The sequence below is a fragment of the Antedon mediterranea genome, chromosome 2 (genome assembly GCF_964355755.1).
Source record: "Antedon mediterranea chromosome 2, ecAntMedi1.1, whole genome shotgun sequence".
Taxonomy (NCBI): domain Eukaryota; kingdom Metazoa; phylum Echinodermata; class Crinoidea; order Comatulida; family Antedonidae; genus Antedon; species Antedon mediterranea.
Genome location: NC_092671.1, coordinates 35,787,335 through 35,803,356, shown reverse-complemented (window position 1 = coordinate 35,803,356; position 16,022 = coordinate 35,787,335). Strand labels below are relative to the sequence as shown.

At 35.1% G+C, this 16,022-nt stretch overlaps 2 protein-coding genes across 2 annotated transcripts; both read right to left on the bottom strand.

Moving 5' to 3' along the window:
- Positions 1-42: 42 nt before the first annotated feature.
- LOC140039425 (acetylcholinesterase-like) lies at positions 43-3,658 on the bottom strand. Its single transcript, XM_072085026.1, has 9 exons — positions 3,625-3,658; positions 3,304-3,575; positions 2,826-2,985; positions 2,493-2,570; positions 2,227-2,345; positions 1,902-2,069; positions 968-1,605; positions 560-741; positions 43-382 (listed from the first exon to the last, which is right to left on the bottom strand). The coding sequence occupies exons 1-9, from the start codon at positions 3,656-3,658 to the stop codon at positions 297-299; spliced, it is 1,737 nt and encodes a 578-aa protein (XP_071941127.1). The 3' UTR covers positions 43-296.
- Positions 3,659-10,757: 7,099 nt separating this feature from the next.
- Positions 10,758-12,917, bottom strand: LOC140039870 (acetylcholinesterase-like). The gene is made up of 5 exons (XM_072085450.1): positions 12,881-12,917; positions 12,556-12,723; positions 11,622-12,259; positions 11,214-11,395; positions 10,758-11,036 (listed from the first exon to the last, which is right to left on the bottom strand). The coding sequence occupies exons 1-5, from the start codon at positions 12,914-12,916 to the stop codon at positions 10,951-10,953; spliced, it is 1,110 nt and encodes a 369-aa protein (XP_071941551.1). The 5' UTR covers position 12,917; the 3' UTR covers positions 10,758-10,950.
- Positions 12,918-16,022: the final 3,105 nt, after the last annotated feature.

The following is a 16,022-nucleotide window of genomic DNA, read 5'->3' as shown; positions in this document are numbered from 1 at the left end:
CTGTAGAAGTAAGAAAACATTATATAATCCTGATTTAGTTGCGTAAACCCATTTCTTTTTATTTTAATATCCAAAAATTTCAATTCAAACTCATCTTAGACGCCTAGTCTAGCTAGTAGTAATACCGTGGTGTGGCCAAAATCTGATATCTGGCACACACTATACCTATTTTCTCTACTCCTCTCAAAAATATAATGTGCAAAATCGTAAGTGAATTTGAAAAATTAACTGAATTTCGAACAAAAAGCTTTGTTGCAGGAGTAAAATATCTGTAGACTTTGGATGATAGAATTCATTTATGGCCTTTTCTCTTCACAGGAGCCAGATGTACACGAATATTTTGTCTTCTCGTGTTCTTCTTTCTCAAATGTCTTCAGTTTATCTAAAATATGATATAGCAGAATCAAAATAAACCATATTATGTACTACCGGTATGTTAACTTACAGTATGTTATTGTTGGTATAAAATTTAAATACGATACATAACATACTTAATTTTAAAAGTACGATTCCGAAAATTTTAATAAAAATTATTCAATAAATTAAATTAAATTCTAACCTTGCACTTTCCTTGCCTTTGGTAGAATATCATTAATAAATGTACACATCTTGAGATTCAATACATTACTGTTTTGCATGTTTGTTGAAATATCCTTGTAACTATGCTCAGCAAGTGTAAATTTTGGCCATTTTGGATAAGCCAAAACCAAGTTACTATCACCATCAGAGTTATTAGGGTCTCTGATAAAAAAAAATAGGAAAAGTTATAAAAACACTGTAACATAAAGACAGCCAAAGATATATACAAGAGTTATAAGTTAATACACTATAAATAAGACATTTAAGCAGAGACGAAACTTAAAGACTTGTAGGCCTATCTTAATTTGTAATTACAAAATATAAGCAAAAAATGAAAACCCTTCTCATTTAATATTAAAGCATGAATAACCAGACAATAATATCGTACCCTGTCTTGGCAAAATTTGACCAGTAAGTCATCATTGCATTAGTAAGGCGAATTTCTTCAGCAAGTAAATTTCCGTAAAACCAACCGTTTCCTTCATTGTAATGCATACCGAACACAAACACCAAGTCCTCACCATGTGTAGCTCCAGCATCATTTATACCAGACATTCCCCAGAATGATCGAGAAGGTTCGTGTGTCATTTTGTAAAGATATACATTCTCTTTTCCAGCTGTGACCAATAGTCTCACGGTCTTTTCTGTTGGACAGACGAACATTACGTCACCCGCCATTTGACTAAGACTATAGTAATGATCTGAATCTGGATTAGCTAGTTGTTCATCAGAAAGATACACAAACTTCAAAAGATCTTTTTCCAACTCAAACTCAGCCTGAAATATCATGGCACTCATTCCAGTTACATACTCGTCATAGAATGTACGATTGGTTACTACCTCTCCTACCATACTCTGTTTTACAAAAACAGATCCTTCATCAGAAAGAGTTCCCAAAATGATGTCAACGTCATTTATTGCGTTCGGGTCATCATAAAGTTTATTCGGATCATCTGGCAGAAATTCTCCATCAGCGTTAGGAAGAAACATAAACGAATAAGGATTCTCTCCATTTTCTACCGCCGTCTATTAAAAAGAATAGGATTAATAACAATCAACTATATTCCATTGGTCGAATGCATTTAAGATGTTCGCTAATGATGAGGTAAAAAAATGACTCCCACCAAGCAATAATAATGTAAGCCTTAGCTTATAAGGCTTACATCATGAACAAAGAGTATTGAAATAATGGTGCAGTAAAAGAGTTTTTATAGTGTTAATAACTATATACTCTATTAAACTTCAGTCTGTTTTAAAAACAGTTGCTACGTTTTAATAATAAAGAATAATACATCTAATATAATAATGTCTTAACAACTCACATTTACTGAACAATTTGCTACAAGTGTTTGACTATCAATAGCCTGAAGACATTGTACGAGTTCATTAGTATCTGACTGGTCACATCCTAACGTTCTGCCAAACGCAAACGCTCTTGATCTCTGTACTCTCTTCGATTCTGATTTTAAACTTTCCACAACCGTTCCACTCTAGTATATATAACCGATACATTCATGATTTAAACTATTATTTTTATTAAAATTTGATAATAAAAGCTTAATGCGCACTAGGACGTGGACGCGCAGTGCAAGTCACTGCGTTGAGTTCCAAACTATACCTAAAACATAAACAAATTTAATTTCGTACCTGCATAATGGCACGATGAAATAATCCTTTACTCATAGGCGATACTACATGGTCTGCTACTGAAATTGAACCAGCACTTTCACCATAGATCGTAACTCTATCTGGGTCACCTCCGAATTCTGAAAATAAATCACGAAATATAATATTATACTGTTATTTGGTGTTGGGTGAACAGAGAGTCAGTTCAATTGAGAAACAAAATCCAAATGTGAAACAGCAAAAGAAAAAGCTAGTAAACTGTTATCTAAGATTGAACTTCTTCTCACCGGCTATATTGTTACGAATCCATTGGAGGGCTAGTGTTTGATCCTTCAACCCCATGTTTCCCGACACTACATCGTCACCTATCAAATGAATAAACAATACTATTTATTCATTTGTCTTCCAAAGATTTAATAAATATGTTTATTTTATTACAAAATATTTATATATTATGTCTGTCTATGACAATACGATATTGCCGCATGAATGAATATTGAATAAAAATGGTTGAAGATGTAAAAACACTTTGAAGTGTTACGGTTTTTTATCAATCATAGTTTTATCAACTTGTTAAAAATTAGTAAAAAAGTTTAATATTTTTAGATAGATTACAAAACCTGTGGATAAAAAGCCAAAGACACTCAGACGATAGTTGATGTTGACGGCGACGACGTTCCCGAGAGCAACCATCGGTACTTGTGACATGTTGCTGGTTGTTCCGATGCCGAATGAAAACCCACCACCATGAATGAAGACCATCACAGCAGCCTTTACCGGCTAAATATAATGAATAAATAAATATTTTTTTATATATTATATAAGTAAACATAATATCAATTTACATTTTCACAAAGTAAAATGGACAAATACAACTGTGATTTTCCTGTGAAGACGGTCAGGTAAAGCGACATGTTATGTACGGTATTTATTATTTACCAGGTTGAAGTACTGCTTCCGCAAACTGTTCAGTGTAAAAATTCTTGGATTCTATTTAAGTATATTGTTAAAGATTAAACTAACAAATTGAACTTTAACTAACACTCATATAATGTAAATATTGATGTAGGCCTAATTCACTAATAAAACATGGGCTACCTTGGGGTGTGGTGTATATATATCAAGATGAAGACAGTCTTCGCTCTGTTCTTCCAAAATTGGTAAAGCTGGAAATATTTCTTGAACACATGAATTCTGTGGACCAGTAGCATTAAACAAGGCATCCTTATCCCACGTTTTTGCTACCGGAGGCTTGAAGCGAAGTGCACCAACCGGTGATTCGGCGTAAGGGATACTTTGGTATACATCTACAGTTTTCACTTCTGGGAAATAATCGTCGTTCACGTCGAGAGTAACGGATTTACCAAACACTTTACCAAATTTAGCTTCAATTACAGGCTGGAGGTTTTCCTTGTTTGCCACACACCCCGACGTGCAGACGATAAGTAGACATAGTAGTGTTGTGCTTCTACCCGCCATTTCAAACTGAATGGCGTTATTAACATTGTGTAGGTCTACATATCTAAAGTATCAGATAAGACACTGGACATATATGAATAAATGACTTGCACATTCCAATCATCGGACAATCACAGTCCGAATGCTGAACAAAATTAGTACCTATAGAGTGAAAAGCTGACATACTAAACATGTACGCGTTAGGTATTGTATGTGGTAGATTTTTAAAAGTATGCACAAAAACATAACACAAAGACGCAATTAATTCATTAACAATTAAACATATTTTGTTTACATTTTTAATATTTTCATTACACTCAATTGTTTACGTACCCAACCCAGGTAGCAAGCCCATATGGGGCCCATATATAAATTACCTGGGCAAGTTTATGTGGGCTATGGAATATTCAACCCATATGGGGCCCAGGTGGGAAAACACACATATAACCTGCCCACATTTTACCCACATGGGGCCCATCTGTAAAATATATGGGCAGATACATGGGCTTGCCCATTTTTAACCCATATGGGATTCATAAACCAAACAGCTGGGAAAATGCATATGGGTTTGCCCACACCCAATATACATGGGGCTCATATGACATAAACCTGGGTTGTTACATATGGGTAGGTATGCTCATATACAATGTACATGGGGCCCATCTGTATAATATATGGGCAGATACATATGGGTTTCCCATTTGTGACCCATATGGGATTTGTAAGTTAAAAGCATGGGAAAATACTTATGAGTTTTCCCATACAAAAAATACATGGGGCCCACATGCCATAAACATGGGCTGATACATATGGGTATGCCCATTTACAATGTACATGGGGCCCATATATACAATTTATGGGCTGGTAAATATGGGTTTCCCATTTTTTACCCATATGGGTATCGTAAGCTAAAAGCATGGACAAATACATATGGGTTTTCCCACACCCACAATACATGGGGCCCACATGCCATAAACATGGGCTGATGCATATTGGTATGCCCATATACAACGTACATGGGGCCCACCTATACAATAGATGGGCAGGTACATATGGGTTGCCCATTTGTGACCCATATGGGATTCATAAGCTAAAAGCATGGGCAAATACATATGGGTTTGCCCACACAAAAAATACACGGGGCCCATATGCCATAAACCTGGGCTGATACATATGGGTATGCCCATATACAACTTACATGGGGCCCATCTGTACAATATATGGGCAAATACATATGGGTTGCCCATTTGTGATCCATATGGGATTCGTAAGCGAAAAGCATGGGCAAATACATATGGGTATTCCCATTACAAATGCATTTTGGTACACCCACAACATACATGGGGTTCATCTGTAAAATATATGGGCATGCAGTTGCCACATATGGGATAAGAATCGCCCTGATAAATTATTTGTTACCCACAAAACGTAAAAACGTATAAAACGTACATGAACCTACTATATGTAAACATTTCCATAAAGACGGTGTAACAGTACTGAAAAGATTTAAGATATACATTTCAATATTACAGACAGATAAAATTACTAAAGTATGGGAATGAAAAGTATTGAAGATTGGGTGGCACGAAACAGTATTAAACAATACAATACCTATCGACCAATATGAATTAAAACAAACTAAGTACTAAAATCAATGCATTCATAATGTTTTATATAGTAGGCATGTACTATAATAATCATTGGGAATCTTTGACAATGAAACAATGCGAGGTCAACTTTCAAAGGCAAGTACAGTATTCCCTAGCCGAGCATTAACTGTTAAGGCACATTCCAATATGATGACCATAGTAAAATGACCATTGCCATTGGCCAATGGAACATAAACTGACCTCAATGTCGAGTTCTCCCACATTTGAAACACCTCAAACCTGAAATCAGTTTAAACTTTTAATACTGTACCTTTTTAATACAGTACACTATACCACATAGTATTCATTACAGCGTTCTGTCAAATGAAATTGACTCAACAGCATAATTATGTCTTCAAAAGTAAACTATAGTGCAACAAGATGTAAGGTAAGTTATTAATTTGAATACTCTATTTATTATTATATAATACGGCCGGTAATGTAACAATAATTACAATATTATTTTAGGAATTAAAGTGTTTTTGTTGGTGTTATTTATTATTCAAAAATAAAGATATATTTCAATTATAAAATAAAAGTCACTCGTTATCGTGAATGTGTTTGTATTATCGACATTGTTGATCACGAATGGAGCCTCGGGCATTTGAGCTGCTGTGTACCGGATAACGTGAAAAAAACAACATTAAAAAAAAACCCGATTCATACTTCATGGATAAACCCATTTTGGGCGAGTTCCTAAGAGTTTGATGTTTGATGATTTGGTACAGCAAACAACTGCTCTCTTTATTTATATTTTTATCATTCTACTGTGTATTTATTGTCAGTCCGAGTCCGTATCACGTATTTCTAACTCAGCTGAACGCCATAAGACGACATACGCGCCGAGTATATAGCCGAATACTAATAGGGGGAAACTGCGGACCTTTAGGGCTGCTGTCTGAGCTTATGTACAGGATAAAGTTGCTGTCATTGGTGTTTTTGTCATCCTCAATATGTACTGCTGCCATTACAAAAAGATTCAACCTTGTATCGCTTCACATGAATAAACCCATTTGGGCGTGGCCCTAAAATGTTGCTGTTTGGCGCCCCGTACAGGATAAAGTTGCTGTCATTGGTGATGTTATCATTAGTAGCCCACTGCGAATGATATCCAAAAAAGTTTATCCTTGTATCGCTTCACATGAATAAATGCATTTTTACCCCCCTATGTTATGATCCCCACAGGCCCTATGTACAGGCTGTGACCCGGCAGCAATGTCGAATATTGCATCTCACCCTAATACGCACCTAACTACATCATCAAACCTTTTCACATGAATAAATCTTCCGGGCGCCCGGTCTCTATCAAATGAATAAACAATAATATTATTTATGTATGCCTTTCAAAAGAATTTATAACAGCAAATTTACGAGTACGTTATTTTTAGTCGCGTGGAAGCGACTCTATAGTTCACTATGTCGGTCTGTCGGTCTGTCTGTCGGTCCGGTATCACTATGCGTTTTATCGCTTTCTGACCTTATCTTGATATCAGTTTAATCTAGCTAAGTCAATTTTTCACAGTATATTCCTTATGGCCAGGAATCGATGTGGTGATGTTTTCACGGTGCGCAATAAACAATTACGCGGTCTACGTACGATTTAACGAAATCACGTTTGTAATCATATCTTCACAACCATGAATCACAATTAAATAAAATTTGGTACTCATAAATTTCAGGGCATAAATCATCATATGGCAATACAATTACGTGCGTAGCGCATGTAACGCATGCGTACGCGCGCTTAAAATTTTCAAAATTTATTTTCGATGAAATAAGAGTACGTTTCAGGCAATTTTAAGCGTTTACAAAATTGCCATGAGTCACAAAGCCACAAAGTTACGCGCGCACGCGCATTTAAAATTTTAAAATGCGCAAAATTCATTTTTAATCAACTTTCTACGCGTTTCTTGTCATTTTGAGCATGTCAAAAATTCCCATACGCGCGCAAATTTTTACGCGCGTGGTGCGCACGTATCGTTAAATACATACTTTTTTCGCGTGATTTATGTTTTTGCAGCCTTTTCTAATAATTTTACCATCTTTTAAACAATTTCGACTTAAAATTACGTCATACGAGCACGTCGAATTGGATAATTTGCGCACGTTTATGATGAAAAAGTTAAAAAATTCGTCAAAATTATGCCTTTTTAGTCGCGTGGACGCGACTATAGTTCACTATGTCGGTCGGTCTGTCTGTCGGTCTGTCTGTCGGTCTGTCTGTTGGTCCGGTATCATTATGCATTGTAGCACGCGACTTAATGGCTGTTGGCCTTGTTTTTACTATAAACAATTTAAAAAAAGAAAAAGAAGAGAAATATGATATGAATACTGAATAAAAGTGGTGGATGTTATCACAACTTAGAGAAAGAGAGGGGGTGGGGGAGAAGGGATGATTGGGGGTGGGGGTGGAGGAGAGGTGTATGTATATGTTGTGAACTTTGAGGTAGAAGATATAAATACACTATAAAGCATTACGCTTATCTTCTTATAATATTGTCATCAGCTTATTATAAATTGCTAAGTAAAACATATTTTATATAATGTTTTATTATATTACAAAACCTGTGGATATAAAGCCAAAGACGTTTAGACGATAGTTCATGTTGATGGCGACGACGTTCCCGAGAGCTACCATCGGTACTTGTGACATGTTGCTGGATGTCCCGATGCCAAATGCAAACCGCTTCAAAAATTCTTGAAAAAATTGTTCAAATTAGAGTAAATAATTATATCACAAAGTTTAACATCCTTAATAATGCACAATATGGTTTCAGAAAAAACAGTTCTACTTTTATGGCCGTTATAGATCTGGTTGAACGAATAACCGATGCGCTTGATAAGAAAAAAAATACCATCGGAATATTTATTGATTTGTCAAAAGCGTTTGACACCATCAACCATGATATACTTCTTAAAAAATTGGAACACTATGGCATAAGAGGCACGGCCCTTAAATGGTTTAGAAACTATATTAGTGGAAGGAAACAATTTACGTCTATTGATAACACAAGTTCGTGTTTGATGGATATAAATTGCGGTGTACCACAGGGTTCAATTCTGGGGCCTCTACTTTTTATTTTGTACATTAACGATGTATTTAATTGCTCAAACTCGTTATCTTTTGTTTTATTTGCTGACGACACAAACATATCTGCATCTCACGAAAACTTGGATACGCTCATAGAACTAGTTAATGGTGAACTAAAAAATGTTTCGGATTGGTTCATGTGCAATAAACTATCAATCAACGTTAAAAAAACTAATTACATAATTTTCCGCAATCAGCGAAATCCAAGTAATTTAGAGAATGTAAATATTTATGTCAACAATAAAAGAATAGATAGAGTTAAATCGACTAAATTCCTTGGAGTACATATTGATGAATTTCTCACATATAAGAACCACATCAATGTTACAGCTAGGAAAATATCTCGATATGTAGGCATACTATATAAAGTAAGACATTTTTTACCAACCTATGCTCTCTGGACAATATACAAATCACTCATTGAACCAGTATTAAATTATTGCAACATAATATGGTGTAGCACATTTCCAAGTTATTTAGATGAGTTATTTAAACTCCAGAAAAGGGCATTACGAGCTATAACATGGTCAAAGTTTAATGATTCAATGACTGAATGTTTCTATAAATTTAAACTTCTTAAAATTGCGGATATCAATAAGTACCAAATTGGGCTTTTCATGTATAATGTTACTACTAATCAGGACGTGCGTTTTTCATCGCTCTTTATTAAAAATGGTTCTTACCATAATTATAATACAAGATCTAAAGACAAAATGAGACTCAGAAAACGTAATCGTACTTCTACTAGTTTTACTGTGTCATGTGTGGGACCCAAATTGTGGAATGACTTGAATTACGAACTACAAAGTACCAAATCAATATATATATTTAAATCATTGTTTAAAGAACATTTATTATCATTTTACAAATAATTTTAAAAATTATACTTGTTGCAGGATTTAGCTTTTTTATTATTTAGGTTTTAGTTTTTTAGGCTAGTTAGGGACATAGGGGGACACAACTAATCAAGCTCTTTTGAGTTTTTATGTGTTTCCTTTTCATCTTTTTTATGTTCTCATATATTGTTGTTGTATATTTTCATGATAGAGGATGAATAAAGAATATTTGAATTTGAAACCCACCACCATGTATGAAGACCATCACAGGGGCTTTTTCTGGCTAAATACAATGAATAAATAAAAAATATATATTATATAAGTAAACATAATATCTATTTACATTGTCACAAAGTAAAATGGAGAAAAATAACTGTGATTTTCTTGTACAAGTAAGAAGACGGTCAGGCAAAGCGGCAAAGGTCAGGTCAAACTGTTCAGTGTCAATACAAACTGTGTAGCTATACTGCATTTGTTATAATGTAGGCTTACAGGATAACACTATGATTCAAAAAGAGTAAATAACAATGGCACCTGGAAAAATAGCAAATGACACGTCTCATGTTGGCAGTAGAATAGACATTTTAAGGGCTCAAAATATTAAAACTCGTGCTGATATTTTAGGGGTGAGTTGTTGTGAGCCGATTAAAGTAAATACGACCTCTATTGTTTTCATTCTGGCCCAAATCAAACAGTATTATTGAAAATAAAAATGACGAGGTTTGTGGGTCGTCACTATACGCCTAATTTACGTATAAAACATGCGTTCTCTTACCTTGGGGTGTGGTGTATACATGTCAAGATGAAGACAGTCTTCGCTCTGTTCTTCCAAAATTGGTAAAGCTGGAAATAGTTCTTGAACACATGCAGTCTGATGACCAGTAGCATAAAACAAGGCATCCTTATCCCACGTTTTTGCTACCGGAGGCTTGAAGCGAAGTGAACCAACCGGTGATTCGGCGTAAGGGATACTTTGGTATACATCTACAGCAATCGTCATTGACGTCGAGAGTAACTGATTTACCAAACACTTTACCAAATTTAGCGTCAACTACCGGCTGGGAGTTTTCTGTGTCTGCAACGCACCGTAACGTGCAGATGATAAGTAGACATAGTAATGCAGTGCCTTTACCCGCCATTTCGAACTTAGTGGAGTTATTGTGTACATATCTAAGTAAAAATATCAGATAAGACACTGTATATAATAATAGATATGAAGAAGTACTTATGACTTGCACATCTCGACAGCGGATATAATCATAGTCACAGTGTCACCTGGATCCGGATGAAATGCTGAACGAAATTAGTTAAAAGAGTGCAGTGAAAGGTTGACCTACTAAACATTTACTCGTTAGGTGCGTTTTGTATATGATAGAATTTGAGTATGTACAAACGCGTCAAAAGCATACAAAGTACTGTAGAAGTAAGAAAACATTATATAATCCTGATTTAGTTGCGTAAACCCATTTCTTTTTATTTTAATATCCAAAAATTTCAATTCAAACTCATCTTAGACGCCTAGTCTAGCTATTAGTAATACCGTGGTGTGGCCAAAATCTGATATCTGGCACAGACTATACCTATTTTCTCTACTCCTCTCAAAAATATAATGTGCAAAATCGTAAGTGAATTTGAAAAATTAACTGAATTTCGAACAAAGAGCTTTGTTGCAGGAGTAAAATATCTGTAGACTTTGGATGATAGAATTCATTTATGGCCTTTTCTCTTCACAGGAGCCAGATGTACACGAATATTTTGTCTTCTCGTGTTCTTCTTTCTCAAATGTCTTCAGTTTATCTAAAATATGATATAGCAGAATCAAAATAAACCATATTATGTACTACCGGTATGTTAACTTACAGTATGTTATTGTTGGTATAAAATTTAAATACGATACATAACATACTTAATTTTAAAAGTACGATTCCGAAAATTTTAATAAAAATTATTCAATAAATTAAATTAAATTCTAACCTTGCACTTTCCTTGCCTTTGGTAGAATATCATTAATAAATGTACACATCTTGAGATTCAATACATTACTGTTTTGCATGTTTGTTGAAATATCCTTGTAACTATGCTCAGCAAGTGTAAATTTTGGCCATTTTGGATAAGCCAAAACCAAGTTACTATCACCATCAGAGTTATTAGGGTCTCTGATAAAAAAAAATAGGAAAAGTTATAAAAACACTGTAACATAAAGACAGCCAAAGATATATACAAGAGTTATAAGTTAATACACTATAAATAAGACATTTAAGCAGAGACGAAACTTAAAGACTTGTAGGCCTATCTTAATTTGTAATTAAAAAATATAAGCAAAAAATGAAAACCCTTCTCATTTAATATTAAAGCATGAATAACCAGACAATAATATCGTACCCTGTCTTGGCAAAATTTGACCAGTAAGTCATCATTGCAATAGTAAGGCGAATTTCTTCAGCAAGTAAATTTCCGTAAAACCAACCGTTTCCTTCATTGTAATGCATACCGAACACAAACACCAAGTCCTCACCATGTGTAGCTCCAGCATCATTTATACCAGACATTCCCCAGATTGATCGAGAAGGTTCGTGTGTCATTTTGTAAAGATATACATTCTCTTTTCCAGCTGTGACCAATAGTCTCACGGTCTTTTCTGTTGGACAGACGAACATTACGTCACCCGCCATTTGACTAAGACTATAGTAATGATCTGAATCTGGATTAGCTAGTTGTTCATCAGAAAGATACACAAACTTCAAAAGATCTTTTTCCAACTCAAACTCAGCCTGAAATATCATGGCACCCATTCCAGTTACATACTCGTCATAGAATGTACGATTGGTTACTACCTCTCCTACCATACTCTGTTTTACGAAAACAGATCCTTCATCAGAAAGAGTTCCCAACATGATGTCAACGTCATTTATTGCGTTCGGGTCATCATAAAGTTTATTCGGATCATCTGGCAGAAATTCTCCATCAGTGTTAGGAAGAAACATAAACGAATAAGGATTCTCTCCATTTTCTACCGCCGTCTATTAAAAAGAATAGGATTAATAACAATCAACTATATTCCATTGGTCGAATGCATTTAAGATGTTCGCTAATGATGAGGTAAAAAAATGACTCCCACCAAGCAATAATAATGTAAGCCTTAGCTTATAAGGCTTACATCATGAACAAAGAGTATTGAAATAATGGTGCAGTAAAAGAGTTTTTATAGTGTTAATAACTATATACTCTATTAAACTTCAGTCTGTTTTAAAAACAGTTGCTACGTTTTAATAATAAAGAATAATACATCTAATATAATAATGTCTTAACAACTCACATTTACTGAACAATTTGCTACAAGTGTTTGACTATCAATAGCCTGAAGACATTGTACGAGTTCATTAGTATCTGACTGGTCACATCCTAACGTTCTGCCAAACGCAAACGCTCTTGATCTCTGTACTCTCTTCGATTCTGATTTTAAACTTTCCACAACCGTTCCACTCTAGTATATATAACCGATACATTCATGATTTAAACTATTATTTTTATTAAAATTTGATAATAAAAGCTTAATGCGCACTAGGACGTGGACGCGCAGTGCAAGTCACTGCGTTGAGTTCCAAACTATACCTAAAACATAAACAAATTTAATTTCGTACCTGCATAATGGCACGATGAAATAATCCTTTACTCATAGGCGATACAACATGGTCTGCTACTGAAATTGAACCAGCACTTTCACCATAGATCGTAACTCTATCTGGGTCACCTCCGAATTCTGAAAATAAATCACGAAATATAATATTATACTGTTATTTGGTGTTGGGTGAACAGAGAGTCAGTTCAATTGAGACACAAAATCCAAATGTGAAACAGCAAAAGAAAAAGCTAGTAAACTGTTATCTAAGATTGAACTTCTTCTCACCGGCTATATTGTTACGAATCCATTGGAGGGCTAGTGTTTGATCCTTCAACCCCATGTTCCCCGACACTACATCGTCACCTATCAAATGAATAAACAATACTATTTATTCATTTGTCTTCCAAAGATTTAATAAATATGTTTATTTTATTACAAAATATTTATATATTATGTCTGTCTATGACAATACGATATTGCCGCATGAATGAATATTGAATAAAAATGGTTGAAGATGTAAAAACACTTTGAAGTGTTACGGTTATTTATCAATCATAGTTTTATCAACTTGTTAAAAATTAGTAAAAAAGTTTGATATTTTTAGATAGATTACAAAACCTGTGGATAAAAAGCCAAAGACACTCAGACGATAGTTGATGTTGACGGCGACGACGTTCCCGAGAGCAACCATCGGTACTTGTGACATGTTGCTGGTTGTTCCGATGCCGAATGAAAACCCACCACCATGAATGAAGACCATCACAGCAGCCTTTACCGGCTAAATATAATGAATAAATAAATATTTTTTTATATATTATATAAGTAAAAATAATATCAATTTACATTTTCACAAAGTAAAATGGACAAATACAACTGTGATTTTCCTGTGAAGACGGTCAGGTAAAGCGACATGTTATGTACGGTATTTATTATTTACCAGGTTGAAGTACTGCTTCCGCAAACTGTTCAGTGTAAAAACTCTTGGATTCTATTTAAGTATATTGTTAAAGATTAAACTAACTAACTTGAACTTTAACTAACACTCATATAATGTAAATATTGATGTAGGCCTAATTCACTAATAAAACATGGGCTACCTTGGGGTGTGGTGTATATATATCAAGATGAAGACAGTCTTCGCTCTGTTCTTCCAAAATTGGTAAAGCTGGAAATATTTCTTGAACACATGCAGTCTGAGGACCAGTAGCATTAAACAATGTATCCTTATCCCACGTTTTTGCTACCGGAGGCTTGAAGCGAAGTGAACCAACCGGTGATTCGGCGTAAGGGATACTTTGGTATACATCTACAGTTTTCACTTCTGGGAAATAATCGTCGTTCACGTCGAGAGTAACGGATTTACCAAACACTTTACCAAATTTAGCTTCAATTACAGGCTGGAGGTTTTCCTTGTTTGCTACACACCCCGACGTGCAGACGATAAGTAGACATAGTAGTGTTGTGCTTCTATCCGCCATTTCAAACTGAATGGCGTTATTAACATTGTGTAGGTCTACATATCTAAAGTATCAGATAAGACACTGGACATATATGAATAAATGACTTGCACATTCCAATCATCGGACAATCACAGTCCGAATGCTGAACAAAATTAGTACCTATAGAGTGAAAAGATGACATACTAAACATGTACGCGTTAGGTATTGTATGTGGTAGATTTTTAAAAGTATGCACAAAAACATAACACAAAGACGCAATTAATTCATTAACAATTAAACATATTTTGTTTACATTTTTAATATTTTCATTACACTCAATTGTTTACGTACCCAACCCAGGTAGCAAGCCCATATGGGCCCATATATAAATTACCTGGGCAAGTTTATGTGGGCTATGGAATATTCAACCCATATGGGGCCCAGGTGGGAAAACACACATATAACCTGCCCACATTTTACCCACATGGGGCCCATCTGTAAAATATATGGGCAGATACATGGGCTTGCCCATTTTTAACCCATATGGGATTCATAAACCAAACAGCTGGGAAAATGCATATGGGTTTGCCCACACCCAATATACATGGGGCCCATATGACATAAACCTGGGTTGTTACATATGGGTATGCTCATATACAATGTACATGGGGCCCATCTGTATAATATATGGGCAGATACATATGGGTTTCCCATTTGTGACCCATATGGGATTTGTAAGTTAAAAGCATGGGCAAATACATATGAGTTTTCCCATACAAAAAATACATGGGGCCCACATGCCATAAACATGGGCTGATACATATGGGTATGCCCATTTACAATGTACATGGGGCCCATATATACAATTTATGGGCTGGTAAATATGGGTTTCCCATTTTTTACCCATATGGGTATCGTAAGCTAAAAGCATGGACAAATACATATGGGTTTTCCCACACACACAATACATGGGGCCCACATGCCATAAACATGGGCTGATGCATATGGGTATGCCCATATACAACGTACATGGGGCCCACCTATACAATAGATGGGCAGGTACATATGGGTTGCCCATTTGTGACCCATATGGGATTCATAAGCTAAAAGCATGGGCAAATACATATGGGTTTGCCCACACAAAAAATACACGGGGCCCATATGCCATAAACCTGGGCTGATACATATGGGTATGCCCATATACAACTTACATGGGGCCCATCTGTACAATATATGGGCAAATACATATGGGTTGCCCATTTGTGATCCATATGGGATTCGTAAGCGAAAAGCATGGGCAAATACATATGGGTATTCCCATTACAAATGCATTTTGGTACACCCACAACATACATGGGGTTCATCTGTAAAATATATGGGCATGCAGTTGCCACATATGGGATAAGAATCGCCCTGATAAATTATTTGTTACCCACAAAACGTAAAAACGTATAAAACGTACATGAACCTACTATATGTAAACATTTCCATAAAGACGGTGTAACAGTACTGAAAAGATTTAAGATATACATTTCAATATTACAGACAGATAAAATTACTAAAGTATGGGAATGAAAAGTATTGAAGATTGGGTGGCACGAAACAGTATTAAACAATACAATACCTATCGACCAATATGAATTAAAACCAACTAAGTACTAAAATCAATGCATTCATAATGTTTTATATAGTAGGCATGTACTATAATAATCATTGGGAATC

What these genes read in the sequence shown, in the direction of transcription:
- LOC140039425 (XM_072085026.1), bottom strand. Translation starts at nt 3,658, where the DNA reads ATGTCTACTTATCGTCTGCACGTCGGGGTGTGTG. An exon ending in TCTGCACGTCGGGGTGTGTG is followed by an intron (nt 3,576 to 3,624) that starts GCAAACAAGGAA and finishes AATTTGGTAAAG; the next exon opens with TGTTTGGTAAATCCGTTACT. An exon ending in TCAAATTTTGCCAAGACAGG is followed by an intron (nt 742 to 967) that starts GTACGATATTAT and finishes TTTTTTTATCAG; the next exon opens with AGACCCTAATAACTCTGATG.
- LOC140039870 (XM_072085450.1), bottom strand. Translation starts at nt 12,916, where the DNA reads ATGAGTAAAGGATTATTTCATCGTGCCATTATGCAG. An exon ending in TTCATCGTGCCATTATGCAG is followed by an intron (nt 12,724 to 12,880) that starts GTACGAAATTAA and finishes TATATATACTAG; the next exon opens with AGTGGAACGGTTGTGGAAAG. An exon ending in TAGCAAATTGTTCAGTAAAT is followed by an intron (nt 12,260 to 12,555) that starts GTGAGTTGTTAA and finishes TCTTTTTAATAG; the next exon opens with ACGGCGGTAGAAAATGGAGA.